General features: G+C 36.6%; 1 protein-coding gene across 3 annotated transcripts in view; it reads left to right on the plus strand.

Annotated features, from left to right (window-relative positions):
* Positions 1 to 20760, plus strand: part of RAP1GDS1 (Rap1 GTPase-GDP dissociation stimulator 1) — a 97953-nt gene that overhangs the window by 26485 nt on the left and 50708 nt on the right. For 2 of the 3 annotated variants that reach the window (XM_074540945.1, XM_074540948.1), the window contains exon 2: positions 6983 to 7093. In XM_074540945.1, the coding sequence (XP_074397046.1) occupies positions 6983 to 7093 (111 nt within the window). The remainder of the gene's footprint in view (positions 1 to 6982; positions 7094 to 20760) is intronic. The other variant, XM_074540946.1, reaches the window with a different exon arrangement.

Genomic DNA, 20760 nt, shown 5'->3' on the forward strand with positions numbered 1-20760 from the left:
ACATTCAGCTGTTCTTTGACAGAACATTTGTCCTGAAAGAGAGAGGTGTCCCTTAGATAAAACAGTATTCTTCATGTGTACATCTTGGCACGCACTGTATTGTATGGTAAATATTTTACATGGTGAAATATATGTGGGTTGATTTAATTCTGGAACTTTGTGTGTTTAAAACCATTTTGATAAAATGACTCAGTGAAGATGAGGCACGTGGAGAAAAAAAGCTATATGAAAATAAAATATGCAAATACAAATGCAATCTTGTCAATTAAATTGTAATTCTTTACAAATTGGTTGCCATCTTGATAGTTTTTTCAACTACTGCTAGTAATAGAGTATCAGAAAGGATCTTTCCATAAACTGAGAACAAAATTATTTGGAATAGTTACTTTTTCTATCATTAGCTGATTTTTAAATAAAATTTATCCACTACAGACCCCCTTTAACAAGCAGTTTTCTATTAAGTGAGAAAAATCTATTTCATTCTTCTCCTAGGACTGGTTTTAAGCAAAATATTTTAAGGCTTTATGTAAAGCAGTAGAGTTAAGTTGATTTCACTGAATTTTGTTCTGTTTCTTTAGATCTTAAAATAATTCCAGATCTGCAGTCTTTAATTATGAAATATAAAGGTACCTAAATCTGTACCATGTTTTCCTAGGAAAGAGGAAAAAAAATTTCCAAGGTTCTGCCAAATCTTCTGAAATGTCATTCTTATAGCCTTTGCAAGTCATGATTTAAGTAATAGAGGCTCATTAATGTGCAGGAACCAATTACAGATGCATATACCTTGGCATAGTGTAAATGTTTTTTATAAAAGAATCTGTGGTTTATCTATGGCTACAGTAAAAACAATACATGAAATTATTTTCAAAGTTACCAAATGTCCTACAAGGGGCGGGGGGGCGAAAGCAAACCAAAAATTTGCTTTGGCAGCAGATTCCAAGTGTACTGACTGCTGGTTGATGCCATTTGCTTTAGGTTTCTATCCTAATTTTGAATACAGGTTGACTAAGTAGTTGTTAGTGTGTATAGGCTGACCTGATAATTACAAAAACTAATTAGGTAGCTTAGTGCTCAGGTAGCAGTGAGTCATGGCGTGTCGGTACTTTCAGGTAATAAAAATGAAGCCCCATGTCAGAAGAACAGATGCAGAATCAAGAGGATAAATGAAAGAGTAACAAGTCTCTAAGACCAGATGGCATATATCTAAGATTCAGAAAGTGTTTAAGAATGAAGCAGCTGAACTGCTGTCAAAAATAGACACTCTCATTAAAATTAGTTACTATGCTAGAAAAGTAGAGCAAATGTACCTAAGTAAAAAACAGGTTGCAGAAGGAGCCCTGCAGTTAATGATCCATCATTATATCCCTGGAACTAGAAAATTTCTTGGGAAAAAAGCATTAACCCGCCTCAATGAGCATGGTAAGACAGAAACTAACAGGGCTTCTGTTTAAAAAAAAATAAATTCTTTCCTGATTAAGATGTTGGTCTTGTATGTCTGTACAGGCCTTCTGGCATTACTAATAAAAATCTATTCTTCACTGCTGCCCTCTGACAGAGTATAGATACCTCTTGATTAGAAGCCAGATTTAAAAATTTTGTGGATGGGCTAGGAGCAGAGAGTTGTCTCTAATGATGGGTTTGGGCAGTTTGGCAGAAAATATTGTACACTTGAGAGTGCTTGAGGCCAGCTGCTACAAAGACAGAAGAGGATAGATTATTTTTTGGCAATGGGCTGAATGTGAGAAAAAGATTCTTCTGTCCTCAATAAACTCTGTATTTGAAGTATTTTGCCTGTCGATGTGTACATTTGTATGGGACTAGGTATCCTCTGAAAAATTACTACAAGGATGTGGCTCAGTTTATATAGGTTCAAAAAGGATTCAAGCTGTACATTTCTGCCAGCTTATTCAATGTCCTGGGAGCTAAAAGGTTCTCATGATTTTGCACCAGTCTTCCATTTTCTTTGGGAAAGTGGCATCTGGGGTCATTAAAGACCAAAACTGTGCTACAGATCTCACCAGCTGCTGGGATTTCTGCTGCCAGAAGTCATTCAGGCCAAATATATAAATGTCACCCAAACAGATTATGTATCTGATCTTTGTGTCAGGTTCTCAAATAATATCACATCAGAATACACTTTTCATCAAAACCTGTGGTGAGCCTGGGTTGGATTTCCCCTATGGTTTAGTTTGGACTGAAAGTCTGGTACTAAAGTTCAAGTCTATACATAAAATGAAGTAATTTCTGCAGTTTAGCCCATGTGCATGTATGTACTTACATTTTTAAGGGATTTATGCCATTATAACAAAAGGAGACCCAGAAAATGGCACCATTCCTTCTGCTCAATTTTGATGTCTCATTGTTTCCTGAGAGGCAGTGGAACAGACTCAAAAGACTCTGATGTTAATACAGCCACCATCCCATTCTGTAATAGCAGAAATGCTGGAACTTGTTTTTTTATCTGATCAGCATGTTTCAGTATGTCTAATTTCAATATCTATTAAATTTTGAATTCCTTATCTGTTAAGTTGCATGTACAATGCAATAGTCTCTTTAATAACAACACATTCACATCTATGAAGTGTCAATGAAAAGATATAATCAATATTAATGATATGTTCAAAATCCTTATTTTGTAGAGAAAATACCTATACTGGATAAAATGTTATAAGATATATGAAAAACAAACAGTCCAGACAAAAGCTGATCATCTAAGTACTCAGCCAAGGCATTCTACGTACTTTATTAACATCAGTCTTGGAATAGGATTTTTCCTGTGATTTGGGTGAAGATGCCATGGACTCAGAGCAAAATTGGCAAGTTGGTTCTTACCCTCAGAAGCTGCATTACTAGAAAGACTATTGGGAACCTTTTCAAACTTTTTGCAGTCTAACCAGCACTCCTGAGGCCCTGACCCTAAACAAAGTTGATGAACTATCAAATTTTTACTAGATGAAGGAACAGGTCTTTTGTATAAAACAAGTTAGTGACTGCAAACAGGAGTGAGTCACAGAAAAGCTCTTAGAAAAAAGAGTACAGTGAAATGAAATGGAATATTAAAACATTCACTAATGTTACTTTCTGACTAATTTTCCCTGTAGAAATGCCTGCAGAAGAGATAGCAAAAGGTTGCAAGAGATAGTAGTAATAGTGTGCTACCAAAAAGCAATGTGGGCAATCAAAGAATTTAAACTACCTCATTTTTTATGAGTGTTTGTGCCAGAGTAGTTATTGGGGAAAACAAAATGTAACCGTAGATGGAATGGGCCAGACAGGTCTGACAGCTCTTGGCAGACTCCACTTGTTAACTTATCAGTTTGTAACATTAGGATACACAGGATTAAGGTGTGTGGGATTCAGAGCTATCTTGTCCAGATAAGATAACTTATTTTCTGAAAGCAATACAGTAAGCCAGATATGAGAGACTCCCTGTGCTTAGGATCATCAACAAAATAGTTGATACTTGTATTAAATGTCAGACTTCATGCCACACATATTCACAACATGATACCACATTGTTGATCAGATGTGCCACAGGGAACATTACTGGCCAATTCTTACCTCAGCCATCCTAACCTTGCACCCTTAGATCTTCCAAATGTGAGCTTCACACAACTTGCATGTTGACACAATGTACCAAATCACATTTCTCTGATACTCAGCCAAAATGATTCCTTATATTGCTTTTATTTGATGGGGTTTTATTGCTGACAGTCTGATCAGCCTATGCAGCAGCAAGGTTAGTGGAAACAGCTTCTATAGAAGGAGAGGAGGACACAAAAGTAAGCAGGAGATGATCCAAAGAAAACAACAGGGATTTTGTACCGGAAAAGAAGCATTTGCAGCTTCTTCCCTAAACAATGGGTTTGGGGCAACAGTGAAACAGCAGGGGTGGGAAGCCTTGTGTGAATATATGGTGAGAGCCCTCTGGAACACTACAGCGCTTCTCTCTGAATATCCCTGTCAGTGTAATTTCAGACTATAAGGGTTTGTTCTTTTCAGAACAACAAAAGAAAAAAAATTATAAGATAACAAAACCTCTGAATCTATTGAAGATTCTTCGGTTTCAAAAGTAACTCTCTTTGAAGGTATCAATTCAGTTTAGAAAGGAGATGGACTAGGACAGAAAGAACCAAAGTAAATAAATAAGTTCTTTCTTGAAGGATGGTTTCTTCCCTCTGTGCTCTTGGCCTTGTGGCATTGGGTCAAGAGATCTGTTGTCTCTGCAGTACTCCTATTATATTTTCTTCTTTTGTACAGAGTGATTAAGTGTCAAGCTGCAAGAAGTTAAGAGTTGTAGGCTTATTAGAAAATCGAGGATTATTGTAATTTTTTTAGAAGCACACTTTATGCATATGGTTTCTAAATTAATCTCTCATGTTATTTTAAAAATACAACATCCAAGTATACCTAGTGGAAGGGTAATTTGGCACGCAGTGCAACATTGCTTCATAAGATATTTTAAAAGCAGTATGGTCACAAGTGCCCATTGATACTTGAAGTTTGTCTAAAATTGCTGTTAAATGTCCATGTATATTAGTGGGATGTGCACATGCTTGGTACCATGAAAAATTGATTTTCTTGTCCTAGAGAATGAAATATTTGGGTAGTCACAATTTAACAATTTTGCCCAAAATACATAATTTTGCATATCATCTGTAATTATGTAGTATTAAAATAGTGGACTTTCCCCAGAAAAACTTTACATGGCACTGAGCAGAAGGGAGTGGTAGGAAAATAGAATGGGCAGACTTCTAACTCTATTGCAGGTTCTGAAGTGGAATGGAGTGAAAGAAATAGCAAGAATTTGTATAAAACACTCATCTCTGCACAGAAAAAATTAAATAATAAGTGGGATCTTCTGATTTATTGAGTGCAAGTGAAGTAGAAGAGGCTGTAAGAGAGAAATAAAATCTGGGTGTGGTCTCTGACAATAGTCTGCAAAATCTGGTGTGACAGTGAATTTCTTACCTTTGCATTTTCTTCTTCCCTAGATTATAGGAACCCTTGCTTTTCATATATATAGTAGATCGAGTCTTCTTATTGTAAATGTTGCTATAGCTTCAAAGTTAAGTGTGTGAATATCCAAGGAGATGAGATGCCTGTAAGGAAGGAAGAGAATTATGTTATGTGCTATGTTAGCAGAAAACTGAAGAGAAGAATATGAGAAGGAGGCAGGTGAAGAAGGTATGACAGGAGGTGGAGTGCACAATGTAAAATTGTAGTGCTGGGGCTGGTCATTGATAAGTTTTGGCTTTTGACAAATTCTAGATGTATATCCTGAATAATGAGTATAAGCAATGGGACTTTGCAGTGCATGTTCAACTTTACTGTTGGCTAAAGGTGATTCAAGAAAAGTGCTGTGGTAAGCCTGCTAGAGAGTAATGTGTGTAAAAGGGGAAATTAAATTTAGGGTTTTTTTCCCAGTTAGCTTGTTCCAGAAGGTGGGAGCTCAGCATAGTGAGGAGGTGGTAGGGAGGAAGGTTTTTAAGATCTTGAGGAGCCACAACCAAGTGTGGTTGCATTAAGGAGTACTGACACTCCTGGCTATAGTATTGCTAAGAACATGTTCATTATGAATAGACAAAATAACTGCCTGATCATACAAACATATAAGCAATTTCATATATAAAGACTGAGCACTTTAGAAAGTTAAGAATCTCACCTTTATCTCTATGGAATATTGAACTACAAAAGCATATGCAAATAAAAATTGGAATTGGAACAAAAGCCACAGCTTTGGCTGAGAATCAAAGCAGCTCCATCAGTGAGATTCCACCCTTTTCATGGGATGCCTGCTGTGTCTTCACTCTTTTCCTTTGCACCATCCCATACATAGGCAAGTGAAGAGGAGGCAGAGCACAGCAGGTGCCAGCTCACCTGTCAAGGAGGCTTCCTACACTGGTGGGAAGCTCTAAGCAGCACTGGCTGCTAGTCAGGCTCAGAAAATACCAGTGATGCTCTGAAAAGAAACTGCACCTGTGGCTGGGTTGGGCTTGGGTCAAGGCTCTTGATCAGCCGCTGGGACGAAGAGACAGTGAGACACTATTCAACATTATTTGTTTTGAGTAACACTTTCTGCTTGCTGTCAGAGTTGGCATGGAAACTGAATCAGCAATCAGCACTCATTTTGACAAGAATAGTCCATTCAGAGTGAGTTTAGTCATCAGTGGGCTTACCAGAGGCTCAGGCTGCAGCTGCAGCCTTAAACCTTGCTCATGAAAGGATAGAACCCTCAAAATAGTAACAGTCATACAACCCAATCTTTACTGGGCAAATAGGTGTCTTTTGAGAATGATGTAGTCTCATTTGCATTTGGGAGGTGGTGGGTTTTTTTAAAGAGGGAAGAGTTAATTATCTGAAATCCACAATAGAACTTTCTTATTTCGAGAAGATGCCATCTGTTTTTATGGATCAGTTGAGTTTAAAGAGATAACACAATTCCTATAAACAATGATGCTTGTAACATTGTGGTGGAAAGTGGCATAATTCTTAAACGGCTCTAAGCTTAGCACTAGGCATCTGTGAATAGTCAAGATGGAAGCCTACACAGCATGCAGAAATTGGCATTTTCAATTACTTTGCCTCTACTGAGGAAGAAGATCAAGATATGCTTATTTCTGTTCTATTTCATTCCCACACACAAGAGGAGAAGCAAAGAAACAGCTGCTGGTTTTCTGTACCAGCGAGGCTGAGAAAATACTGGTAGATAAATTGCTGTTCAGTGTATTTCATAAAGTCATGTCACCTGCTGTGACATCCTGTTCTCAGATGCAAAGTGATAAATGCATATATAAATCTGAAAAGTTTCATTTCATCTATAACCTTTGCCTCCTGGCTTTTTGTATCCTCAGAATACAGACCGTGCATGTCTTCTTCATTGATACAGGAACTGTTTACACTAACTATTTACATTCAAGACTATAGTGCTGTTAACAAATTGATGAGGACACTGATTTCTTTTTCCTTTGTGTTTATCAAGCAGATAATTTAAGTGAAGCCCTGAAAAAGCTGAAGATAACATCCACTGACAGCACAGCAGATAGCTTGGAGGGATGCTTGGACTGTCTGCTTCAAGCTCTGGCACAAAACAGTAAGTTGTATGGGCCTTTCAAATTTTAAATCATATGAGATCAGTGAATTAAAATGTGGCAGAAAGACTGGCTAAAGCAGTAGGCTGCTAGATTGGCTCTATGGAGTTTTGGGAGTTTTTAACCCATATGTCTGTAATGTTCTGGTAGCAACGAAGACAGTGACAGGTAAATACCTGAATATTTGGAACACTGTAGTCCATTCCTTTCTAAGCAGAGCACTTACTTTTTTAATTGATCATTCAAGAAAAAAAAGAACGGAGTTGGAGAAATAAGCCTCATAAGATGGGGAAAAGGATAAGGGAGCTGCTTGCTAATTCTGGTTGAAAGAGCATAGTTTCCTATTTGTAATGGAGTTTCAATTAGCAGAACTAGCCTGGATATCCAAAGACAGTCCAAGTTTGATATGTAGTATGTAACAAAAATAACATCGGAATGGAACAAGATGTCATTTTCACCAAAAAATTTAGAATGCTCGTCCCCACTCCCAGTAGACAGAAAGGGAAGGTAAAGAAGATGACAGTTTATAAGACTCTTCTGAATTTAACTTTCTTAGTGCTTCAGATTGTGGCAGAAGAAAAATATGTGTACAATTTCAGGTTCAAAAACTTTTCAGGATCAGTATAAGCCACAATTAAAATGTTTTATTTTAAAAAAATAGTTAGTCCTCTGGAAATATCAATACACTCAAAAGTACAAACTATTGATAAGTCTTGGTTTTTTTCATATGATGGTATTTTACAAATGAAAGCCTCTTGGATTAGTTGGTGTAAAATACTTTATGAGGATTTTCACAACTGAATATAAGCACCATCCAGATCAAGTAAAAAATGGATTATAACAGCATCTGCATTTAATAGTAGTCCATTTGTAATTCTCACTATTTTAGAAGGAGATTATCAGCCAGAAAGTAATAAAATCTTAAAGGTTTAGATCAGTCATTTTTTGAAGGTTCTGGATTTTTTTATAAGGTATATCCAATACTTTAATCCAACCTCCAATTGGATTTACTTCCACTACTTTTAAGCCTAATACTTAATAAGTACTAAAGAGAAGATCATATGAAAAGTGACAACTTACTCGTGTAAATAACAGAGTTTGCTGTTTTGTCTATGAAGGTCACATAGCTGTGTCAGAGAACAAGTCTGGCAGATGCAAAATAATTTTACTCATGTACATTTACTCTTCTGTCTCAGTCAAGGGTTTTGCTCTTCTTTCCAAAATCTTTTCTCTTCTAGATTTGCAGCTGCCAGATCAGATAAACAGGTTATTAGGATTTTGACCTCTCTTTTTGGGGTAGTTCTAGAAAATTTATTCTCTCCATAATTTCCCATGCTCTTGTGTATACGTCAGTGACATGAATACAGCCCTGCTGAGCTGTCCTATGATACACATCTCCATGTATTTGCATTTGCCCAAGATTGAGGGCAACTGAAATAATGCACTGAAAATTAGATGGGTCAGATAGGAGAGGTTTTTCAAGCAGCTTGCTGGTAATTTAGGAACTAGTTTATCAATTCTGTTTCAAGGGAACTGGACACTTCCATACCTAAGTTTTTCCAAGTCTCACTGGACAATGGGCTTTAGTTATCAAGGTTGTCTGATGATTTGGGGAACAGATTTCTGGCTTGAGATAATTTTATGAGAACAGCAGTACATTCAAAAGACTATTAGAGACTGAGGTAAATTGCACATAATAGATTGATTCAACAAATAGACACAGAATCAGCTTTCTAAATGCTTTCTCACAGCTCTCATCCATCCAGTTAACATCTTAATATGGATTTGGCTGATTGATTTTTAATGATAGTCTATATTATCATATATACAACACCTAGTTATGAGAGACACGCTGTACCTCTGTGTCTGTGTATAAATTATTACTCAATAATAATGAGAAATCAAATTGTTTATATAAAAGTACATTAATTGTTATGCAGAAATCATTTAAATAATATTTTGCAAAGTTATTCTGCTCTTGTTTAGTATATTTCCATGTGTATTATTAAATTAATGAAATATACATTTATAGTTCAGTAAATCACCATATTAATGTGAGATAAACAAGCCATTCAAGGAATAGGAGTTTTTTTTTTAAGATATTTTTATAGAACTGTGATTTTGTTGGGAGTTCATGGTAGTATTGTTAATCACAGAAGTTAAAGTTTTATTCACTGCTTTAAAACTTGGAGATAAAAATATTATTTTATCTTATATAAAATTTAGTACATTACTAATATGCTAATGCAACCCAATCCCATCTACTGCCAGCCAAAATCAGTCATTAAACCCAATGATACTACAACAAATTGAGATTTTACGTAAAGGACAACTTTAGTTTTGTATAGTGCATGTACACATGAATGTTTTAGTGACCTTTACACTATCTATTGGTATCTGCATGCATATGTTTGTGGCTGCTGCAGAATGTTAAATTCCCTAGTCTGTAAGAGTACAGTGAAAATTATAGTTCCATTTATTTTGCACACAATCTTTATGTTTTCATTATGCTAAAACATTACCTTCTTCTCATATTTTCTACTGTCTACTATCTATCATTAACTACTTCTAAAATTCTCTACTTTCTAAAGAAAGAGAAAAAACGTTATGATGAATTTAGTAACTTTTCGTTTCTTTCTATGTAATCTGCTGTGTTTTCTTTTGTTTTTCACTCTCATTTCCAAAACTGATCTGTTGATAATCCTAGGCAGGTGTAATGCCCTGGAACATGATACCTCCTGCCTGACTTTAGGAGCTATTCTGTCATTTGTCACAGCAGTCAAATTAAGGTGCACACACACACACATATGCTATACTACAGAAGGGTGAGTCAGATACTCAGCTGAATGTGATAACTCCTGGTAAATATTTGGCAAGCCAAATTCAAATTGTTTTAACGACAGTTTGTCTATGAGAAACTTGCATAGCTCTTCACATCTGAGACCTGGGTCTGAAAATCCTGCACAGATGATTTCCTCAGGAGACATTGTTTTGAAATATATATATTCCTATTTATGCAGATATTTTAGTTCTTGTCTGTCACCAGCACTTCTTTCTGAGGCCAGTCATATATGGTCTAGCTTGTGGCCCTAGAGAAAACTGAGGGGGTTTTTTGAAGATGAAAGAATGAAAGAGGCAACAATGACAGAAGAATGAGACATAAATATGCATTAGAAATGCTTTAGAATAATGACATACTTCATTTTGTGTGGAGTTCCTTCAGCATTCCCAGTGAAGTTAATTAGCATTTCTGGGGACTTTGAAGCCATAAAGTTTCAGTAACATAAGTCAAGATTCACAGGTAAGGTAAGCGTTGCTTTCACCTCTGTGGATCTACCTCATTTGCATAAACTGAGATTCTGTCCACCTAACTTCTGAAAGAAAAACACAAATATTTGATCTCTGTCCCCCTGCAAGCACTCACCATCTGCTAAACTTCCCATAGTTCAGATTTTTAAGGAAAGCCTGAGGTACATGATCCATAAGCATTATTAGCAGCAAAAAACCAGAGCCAGCCATGCACTAAATGAATTACTGACTTATATTCAATCAAGAGGTGAAAGTCATGTATTACATGTGTTTTCTTTTAACAACTATCCATTAAAACAAGTTACTCCATTGTCTGCTCCATATAATCTGTATTAGTTCTATACAGACATGGATTGATGTGTTATTGTCTAGAAAGAATTTTGCTGATCTAGAAGCAGACTATTTACAGTGACATGGAGTGTAGAATGGTCATAACAAAAAAAAAAGGCACAAACCTCCTCAAAAGTGTGAGTAAGACATGCACTGAAGAAAATCAATTTGAAAGATCATATACTTACATTCTGGAATGAAGTAAGTAAAGTATGATTGTTTTATTCTGTATCTTGCACCCAAGGAAAATATGGGTATGTACTACTATTGGATATTGGGAACAATTGGTTAATTGCCTTATATAAGGAATTACAGGAGAAAACAATACTGGCCATTGTATTGAGCCAGCATATACAAATTTATACTTGTTAAGAGCCATTTCACAAATACTATGCCTATCAAAAAAGTGCATTTATCCTAAGATCTCTAAATAAATGTCCACAAGAAAGGACTGCCTGAGAGAAGGAAAGCAAAAAGGAAATAGAGGTTTTCTTTTAAACTGCAAGCTCTCTGGGACATAATTATTGCAGTAACAACAAAAAAAAGTTACTGCTAGTCCAGACATGCTGTCTTTCAGATACAAGAAGTTACAGCAGACATAAATAATCCAGTTTGGATAAATGAGAAATCTGAAAAATCTGCTGAGAATGTTATTTTTGGCTCTGCTGTACTCAGCATAAGAGGCTGAAAATGCCCACTAATCCCAGCTTTCAGCACCTGGCTCTGATGTAGCTGAAGTGGAAAGGCTGGCACATGAATTTGAAATATTTTTTTACATACACTTTTTAGAAGATTAAGAACATGAGTTTGCATGTTTGTGTGAAAAAATGGTTAAAGCAAAATCACAGCAATAAAGGTAAGCTTACATGAGAGGGCAAGGCCTGAGTTTTGAAAAGGATTTAGAAAGATTGGAAATATTTGAAATAATGCACTTTACCTTAAAGATGTGGCTGACTAACATGCCTTATTTTCTACTTGTTGAGCTTTGCTGATGCCTGGTAACTCAAGGAACCATCACATGACAAATGAAAATTTTTAATTCATGCTTGAAACTGGAAATCTCAGCATTTTTCAAAGGCTACTTCTAATGGCTTAGAAGCTATTTTTCTTCCCATAACACACATAGTTTCATAACAGTATTTTGCTTTGCCCCAGAATGTATATGCTGGAGCCATGCTTTGATTAGAATATATTGGCTGTGTTGTATCAGGGAAAATAACATTGTTACAAATTACCTGAGCAATTTCTAGTAAGCTTTTGCCATCACTTCCTGCTGTTCCAGCCTGTAGGGACCATGGGCTTATCCCTCCTACCTAAAGCTTCTTGTTCAGGTTTTTTCTTGGGAGTCACCAGTGGGTTTTCTGAAATGGGTTTGTTCCTATTTGATGGCATCCCAGAGGAGGAAGTGTTGGTATCTGGAGTGCTTAAGAAAATCTTGAATATCTGGAGACACAGCAGATTTCCCACATTTCTTTGGCAGTGGTGAAACTTCTCACTGAATGCCCTAAAACTTTGGTAGGCTCCTGCTATAACAGGTATCTAGTTTTCTCTCTTTAATTATTCTGGTGGATTTCCAGTTCTCATAACCATATGTTTACACAAAGGTTATATTTCAGTTGGAAATTAATTTTATTCTGTTCTTCATAGCTGTGGCTTCCATATGTTGTTGAATTTAGTTAATACTTAGGCTTCCTATATTTGATGTTCGTTTTTCTGATCTTCAGTGACCACAGAAAATGGAACGGTTCCTCTGCTGGAGAAGAAAAATCACGAAGAATGAAAATTTTGTAATTCTGTAATTCAGAGCTCAACTAAAAAAAACCTGAAATTTTCAAATTTATTATTCTTGCTATTAATTTGTTGATATTAATATTTATTAATATTAATATGTATTAATATTAATACATATTAATTAATCCTGTGTATTATATATTATTAATAATATATGTTGTTATTATTATTAATTAGTAACCTTTGATTTGTAAAAGAAAAAATCAAGATGTACGTATTTTTTATCTATTTACCTCTTTTTTTTGGACATTCTTGATAGTTCTGTGTACACACTCTTTTTATTTATTCATTGCAGAGTCAGATAGGCAGCTGTCTGCTTAACTTGAACACTAAGTGCCATCTGATTTCAGTGAAGCCTTGTACCTCTTTAGTACACAGAGGATTAAGAAAGTCATTTCATCTTTTGTTTCCACAGCTCTCCACATTAGCAAGAAAATACTTATCTTCCTGCCCCAAACATAGAAAAAATTAAGTTGTAGAGCCTTTTGTCACAGCAGAGTTATTCTAAGGCACAAACAACTAAAATCACTTTCATTTTTTCCCATTGGCTAAACATCTTAAGCTTTCTCTGTTCCCTTTTGTGGAACAGAGCATGGAGAAAAAGCTCCACATTTCAGAGCATGCTCAAGCAAGCATATTCTTAAACATCAGCACACTAACCTTTCTCTGTTTTGGAGAAATTGTATGAACAGAATAAAATGATGCGACTGTTTCATGCAGATTGTGGCCAACAAACAATGCTTTCCTGATTGTGAATGCTTGCACACTATTAAAGCTTAAAACAATAACTGTCTATAGGCCCTATTCTGACCACAGTTGTTTTGTATAAATAAATAAAGAGCTTTGAGCATCCCTGCAGATTCAGCACACTTTACATGTAAGCTGTGACAAGGCAGTGCATAAGGACATCAAGAGAGCTTAGCACAACCAAGGGGGTAGGCAGTGCTACTAATTGGATCAGTGGCCTTAAAACAACTGATAACTAGTAGAATTACGTTCACTGACAAATAGCATTTCCCTGCTTTCTTATTCCTCTTTGATCTTTAGCATCTCCCTTTCTTCTTAGCAGCAGTCTCCCTTGCAGGAGGATTTTTGATCCTCCTCGGGTGTGCCTCCAGCGGTCCCTGGTATATGTCTCCCAGCTGTGATCTTGGAAGGAGAAGGAGGCCACCTGGTGCCTTAAGTTTTAGTTTCCATATTTTTCAGATTCTGTGCTGCCTTGGTTTGTAACTCTGAACTCCATGTTAAGTGTTGGTAAGTTGTCCTCACAAGGTAGGTAGACAGAAAAATCCTTTTTCAACCTGAGAACCAAGGACAACCATTGCAAGCCTCAAGCCCAAAAAGCATAAACAACAATGAATTGAAGAGAGTGAGCAAGGAGGATGGGACTTCATGACCTGAAGCTATAATTGGACAATTAACCCCAATATGCAAATGGACCAGAACTTATAAAAGTGTGGGACCTTGTGATCAGTCGTCCATTTTGCTTGACCATTTTGGGTCCATCTTGGGTGTAGCCCTGGCCAGGCTCTTGCACTGCCCAAGGTGTATCCTTTAAGGCCTTTTAATAAACACCTACTTTATTCTTTAACTCTGTCCAGCCTCTGTTCTAGGTCAGCCTTTCTAGGCATCACACCCATGGATGTATACTCAGACCCAGCAGGCACAGACCTGCATGTTAGTCCTGACATGTAGGTCAGCTTGAACATTCAAACAAACAACAGACATTTATGGTGTTATCCATGAAGAGGAAATATGCAGATGAAAGCTACAACATCCTCCTCCAATAAGATAAAAACTAAACAGTATCATTGCTAACTGTCTCCTGAAATTTATAGTTCTCTGCTGAGATTAAATTTAGGTACATGGTGTCCTTAGCCTATGACAAAGATTTTATAACTTTATTATTATTCCTGCTTTGTCTTGGAAACTACAAAAATATTAAGAGCAGCACTAAGGCATCATAGTACCTTGTAGGATTTGGTTTTTTACGGATTGAAGACATGAACTAGTGTCTGTTTAGCTACTACTAAACCTTGATTCAGCATCTTTGGAATTCAGTGGAGTGGGCATAATGCATTTAACATCTATTCAAACCAAGGGAGGGAGAGGGAGTAGAAATGAAAAAGGAAGAAATGAAACTAAATGGATGAGTAAGAGGGAATACAGTGGAACCTATGATTTTTATTCTAGTGGAAGAAGAGAAATGGCAGAAGGTGGAAACAGATATAAAGATAAAATTTTGGAAAAAAAAACAAAAAACCAAAACCAAGCTAAATGCATGTACCTGAGTGGCTGGTAGGAAGCAGTCAAACCAAAACCCCACATCTCAGACTAGGAAGAATTTCTAGTCAGCTTCTGACACAGATAATCTCTTCTAACAGAGGCAGGGGTTCAAATTTAATTGGGCTAGCTTAGCCAATCAAGCCATTAATCTTACCTGCAAAGATTTCTACTCAAATGCCCTGCTAAAAGTTGGGGATCCTGATGAATATTTTTAAGAGGGAGTTTTGACTTAAATACTGTGTTATAAAGTGTTCCTTCTTTTTGCAGAAGAATGTTTGTTGCATTATCTCATGGACTGTTGCTTTGTCATGATATTGTACACACATAATTGTACGCTCCAGAAATGTTTCCTCATTAAGAGCTGTATATAATATATTTTTACAGTATAAATACACTAAATCAAGGTGACTGCTTTTTATTGGACTGTCTCCCAGTAAACTGGCTTACCCTAATGATACTGAATGGTAATCACTGCTGCTTAGTGGGATTATATTTTACATAAATTCCCCTTAATAGTGATGTATTTAGTTAGTGCCAGACAGTTAAATGTTTATCCAAGTGTTAAATTCCAAGTGCTATTCATTGAATACACAATGTGCCAAATAAAGATTAACTATTATATTTTTTTCTTTGCAGAAGGCATCAGTGAATAGCAGTTCCAGATAATAGAATTGACAGTTCTTTTTTTTTTTTTTCAGATTGCCTCTGTATTGCATTGTCAAAAGGCAGGCCTTTCCTTTTGCTTCTGTATTGCATTTCAAAAATGCAAAGGAAAACGCCTACCTTTTACCAAAAAAATTGTATTTAGAGATCATGTAATTCACAATTTCAGGTCTGCAGTTTCATTCTTAGCTTAGCTCCAGACCCTTATAACTTAAAAATGTGATCTTTTTAAGATTAGGTTTTCTTTAAACTACTCTGATAGCACAGCTCACTAAAAATACCAGCAGATCAAAAAATTCCTGTAGACATACTCTTTCAATAAGCAAAGAGTGGAATTTCACAGCAGGCATTTTAGCTCACTTAAGAGCACTCTTTAGAGTTTGCTTAAAAGGAACATGAAACATTTCCTGCATATAAAATGATCAGCTTTCAAATTTGATTTGATATTAACAAACTAAATCAAATTTGGAGAAAGGATTTTCTTCCATAGGACCAGAATTTGTTATACATTTTGAAGAACTGAAGCATGAGAATACCCTTTACCCTGGGACCTCTAGTAAGTTCAGTCAGTACAAGCAAGAGAGGAGGCAGGGGAAAACATCCATGGAATACAAAACAAGAATACAAAACAAGAATATGTGAGTGTATGACATTTGTACTAAGACGCCAGACAACAAACTTGGCAGCTGAGGCACTGACATCAAACTCTTTCAGCAACCTTGCTACTGAAGTGGTTACATCCTGGAGAGGGTGAGTCAGAAAGGGGGAACAGCTCGCATAAATCTACCAGCTACATGCCAGGGCTGGATACTGGATGCAGTTCAGGAACTCAGGGGTGACAAGCTGCCTAACTTGAATATTCTGCCTTGTGCTGTGACCCGTTCATGGAAGTATATGTGCATTTCTCTTCATTGAAGGCAAAGATGTCATATACTTTTTACTTCATTGGTACCTGCAGTAGGCTATCCAATTGGTAGAATCTCATCCTGAAATTCACTTTTGTCCTTTGGATGTAGCTTTTGGAGAATTTAATCATCGGGACTCATGCAGTTAGTTGATTGATAAATCTGTCTCTCCATCTGTCCTTCCTTCCTTGTTAGAGCTGAGATTTTAATTACAAACATCTGTGTACTGTCTCTTTCTTCATTAAAAATAGGAAGTGAAGTTGCCCTGTAGCTGCTGACAGAGACAAAACAGAGCAAACACCATGATGGAAACATTTGTACAGCTAAGGGAGAATCCTCCCTCCTTGCCTAATAGGTGTCTAATTTCAAGGATAAGTGAACAGGCAGATTTTGGGGATTTCCCCATGTGAGGAGGAGCATGCCAAAAAGAAATCAAATGTCTTCAGTTATTTTTATACATAAATTATTATTATTATTATTATTATTATTATTATTATTATTATTATTATTATTATTATTATTATTATTATTATTACTATTATTATTGGACTTCTTTTTCCCTATTTAAGTAACTCTTGATAATTGGAACAGACTCTTTGGTTAAGGTTTGTTAAGCAAAACCTCCTTATCAGTGGTGCATTCTTTGTTTCATGAGAGCATATAATTTGTTCTTCTGAGCTTCTTTACAACTCACTTTTTGTGCTTTTGTAGCCGGACCAAAATCTTCATTTAGTGGTATGAAAAATACAGTGGGAGGCTGTGGAGAGGGGGAACAATGTTTCTTGAGGGAGGCTGTATATGGAGAGATCATCAATGCTTCTGCTTGGTCACATGAACCTTCTTACTGTGGTGGTTAGGAGCATGTGCCAGATCAAAAGATATCCCTTGTTCTCTTCATTTTCTTCCCTTCTGCCTTCTGAAAGAGCAGATGGAAGGTTCCTTTCATGATATATGTGGTTCATCATTATTTATTCATGTGTTCATCTTTCTCTTTCTGATGAGAGTAAATGTAGGAGGAACATTATCAAGCCAAGGTAAATTTTTGCAGTAGTTCCAGTAGGTTTATAAAACATCTTTGCAGCTAGAAAGATATGCATTTTTCAAAAGACTACATGGCAAACACAGATTGCTTAAAGAGGACCCTCACAAAGCTGTTTATTCATAATTCTGTGGTGTGAAGCTCCACAACATGGGAATTATTGCAGTGCTAACCACAACTGTAGGGTTACTAATAACAGTGTAACTTAGACTCATTGTTCATAGGGGGTAAGGAATGGTGAGCCTGCAGCTTTCTTCTGCTAGCAAGGCACTGCTGAGCGACATGCCTTGCCTTTCCCCTTTCTGCCTTTTATTTCAGTTGAAGGTGTACAAAATAATACAGAGAGGAGAGAAGAGTGAATAGAGAGAAGTGAAATTTCAGAGGAAAGAGAGCTGAGAGGGAAAAGAGTGTAGAATTTTAATTTGAAACATATTAGATTTTTTTTCCTATGATTTCTGCTACTTAATTAACCAGTCTGATAGCCATGGTGCTCAGCTCTCCAGCTCTGATCTGTGGCATTAAAGATTTTCCTGCCCACACCCTTAACTATTCTGACTTCAGGCACTGCAAAAACTTACCAAAAGCAAGCATGTTGACATTTTATTCACTCAGCTGTGACATCAATAACATTTTGACACCACGTGATCTGACATACCGTTTGTATCAAGTAATACAAGGAGGCATCTAAAGCAACAGGCTTAACCTTAGAGGGCTTTCCTCTCCAATTATGCTGTGTTAGACTGTGTGCAAAAGGGCTGCTTTTAATGCAGCATTATTACAGTTCTACAGTTTCTTTGCTTCAAGAGGGGACAGCTCTAGGTGTGGGCTGGTGTAAGCAGACTGAAAATCAGTCTTTAAAAAAAGCATTTGAAATCACAGATACATCACAGATAGCAAAAGGATTATGAGTGTGGCACCCTAATGTCAGGCTATCTACATTGCTTGGTTTTTTCCAGACATAAATTTAATGGATTTTAAAGGGGATGCAGATCTGCTAAAAAGGAATGTTGGCTGTGATTTCCTTTTTGGCCAGTATAGAAACACAAGAGGAGAATATGTGGTAGAGATTTGCCTAGGTCTTTCTTGCTCCTGTAGAATTTTTACATGCTCCAACTACAATTGAAATAGCAATTTAAAAGATGACAGCTGAAATAAGTTTTCAAAATAGTTTACCCTCTAATAATTTACTAGGAAGTCCAGAATGAAACTAGCATGCAGAAGATTGATATCCTTAATAAATAATACCTCTTTAGTGCATATACAGAGAGACAGGAAGCCAGGGAGGCTTTCTCCAGCCTCTGAAGAGAACAAATAAAGGCAAGAGTTGAGGGTTGCCTATGCTAAAGTCTCCAGCAGTTTCTAATTCTCAGCAAAACCTACCTTATTTCTCCTAGAGCCAGGCAGTGGTAGGGGTACCAGCCCTGTGGCAGCACTGATGTGTGGTCTCCCAGTCTCAGGTTCTGCAGAATCAAAAACAAGTGATGGTTTTTACAATCATAGTGAAAATACTGCTACATAAATGTGACAATCTATTGTCCACTCAAAAGAATAACACCACACACACTTCCCTTCATTTTTGTTCCTGTGTCCCTGTATCTTTTATATATTTATACAGGACAGGTGTTACGTGAAGCTGAGCACAAAGGAGAGTCACACACAGGACTGTTCACACATGTTTTGTAAGTGAAGCAATTGCCCCATTTGGGCACTATAAGAAATGCTTATACACCTACAGCTGTGCTGAAATCATCTTCAAGGCCTCCAGCTTGGTATTCTCTTCTACAGACATGCATTTTAACACTTGGTACCTGAACTGAGTGTACAGTTGACTCTGCAGACAAGCAAAGGGTGGTTGAAGATCTTTGTTTAGACTTCACAGGACATCCCTGTGCATTATTTGCCTGTCAAGTCTTCCTCCTTTAAAAGAATATAAAAAATACTGAGCAAAGTTGCTATATTTAACAATGCAATTTTAGGTTTATAAATAAGGTGTCTTGTTCCAATTAAAATACCCTTCCTTGTTTAAGCATTTCAAAACTCAGAAAGATTGGTTGATTGTAACAAAAATATATCTGCTAATAACATGTGACTTGCGAAAATAATTTGTATATTATAGCACATCTTTTTTTTCCCAACTACTTTATTAGAACTTTAATATGATGAACACAAAATCCCTGGGAAAAAAATTGATTTTTTTTTTGCAGATACTAAACAGAGTAATGTACAGTAGGATGGAAGAGTAATTTTCCTGGCACATTCTCTTCAGATGCCTTATATGGAGGATCTACTATAAACTACTTGCAAAGATTTAGTGTCATACTGTCATCTCCCCATTTTGAAACTGAATTAATTTGTATATTACACCAAGTGTAAATTGCATGTGTTCTGCAGAGGAAGAGCAGTGCTTACTTAGACTTGGAGTAGACAAGCTGAAGCACCCTGTGGCATTTTTTACACCTAAGGCATTTCCTGGCAAAAATGCCTCAGAGAGCACTGTGGGCTGATAGTAGTAATTCTTCTGCCTGATGCCAGAGTAATGTGCTTTTCCTCAAAATAATGATGCTTGAGCACCCACCCGGGGTAGAGTAGAGGTGGGGTGTTCTGCACTCACTGCTGGTCTAATTAATCCATCTTCCCTCTTTTATGACTAGCAGAAGTTTGACATTGATACCCAACTGACTAACAAGAAACATTAGGATTTTGATTTGAAGGGATGAGTGAGTATGTGTAGGTGTGCCTCTTCTACTGCTTCAGAGTAGGAATAACTCACTGGTCAGTTTTCATCTGTATGATCCCAGGTAACTGATTTCCCGGTTTCTGAGAGGTCTGTCAGGGCTGTGCTTTTATGGTGGTCACTTGCTTTTCTTAATAAAATAAATCAGGGTGTATCTGCTGCACACAACTTGCCTGGAGAAGCATTTAATTTTATTTCCCCACTTCTTGCAGGATATATTTAGTTCTACTCATGTAATTTATTCTTTGCACAGTAATGAGTCCATCAAACTACAGACCAAGAAAATAGGACTGGATACTGTATATCTCAGAAGCATGACAGGAGAAAATGCATTAATGTCTCCTGCCTACTAATACACATTCACATATAGTCATATTTTGCATTTTGAATTCTGTACTTCAAGTTTTGAACTTAAGGGAGAGAGAAGCTCTTCCTTAACAGACATCTAAGATGTCTGGACTAGTCTTTAGTCCTGATATGATTTTTCCTAAATTTAGACTTTCATTTTGCATGCCTATATCCACTGGAAAATATTGCTACTAAGTATATGCTACATGTCAGAGTTTATAAAAGCTTTCAGATAAGCCATAAGCTGCTTTACATTTTATCTTC

The sequence above is a fragment of the Zonotrichia albicollis genome, chromosome 5, assembly GCF_047830755.1.
Source record: "Zonotrichia albicollis isolate bZonAlb1 chromosome 5, bZonAlb1.hap1, whole genome shotgun sequence".
NCBI classification, from domain to species: domain Eukaryota; kingdom Metazoa; phylum Chordata; class Aves; order Passeriformes; family Passerellidae; genus Zonotrichia; species Zonotrichia albicollis.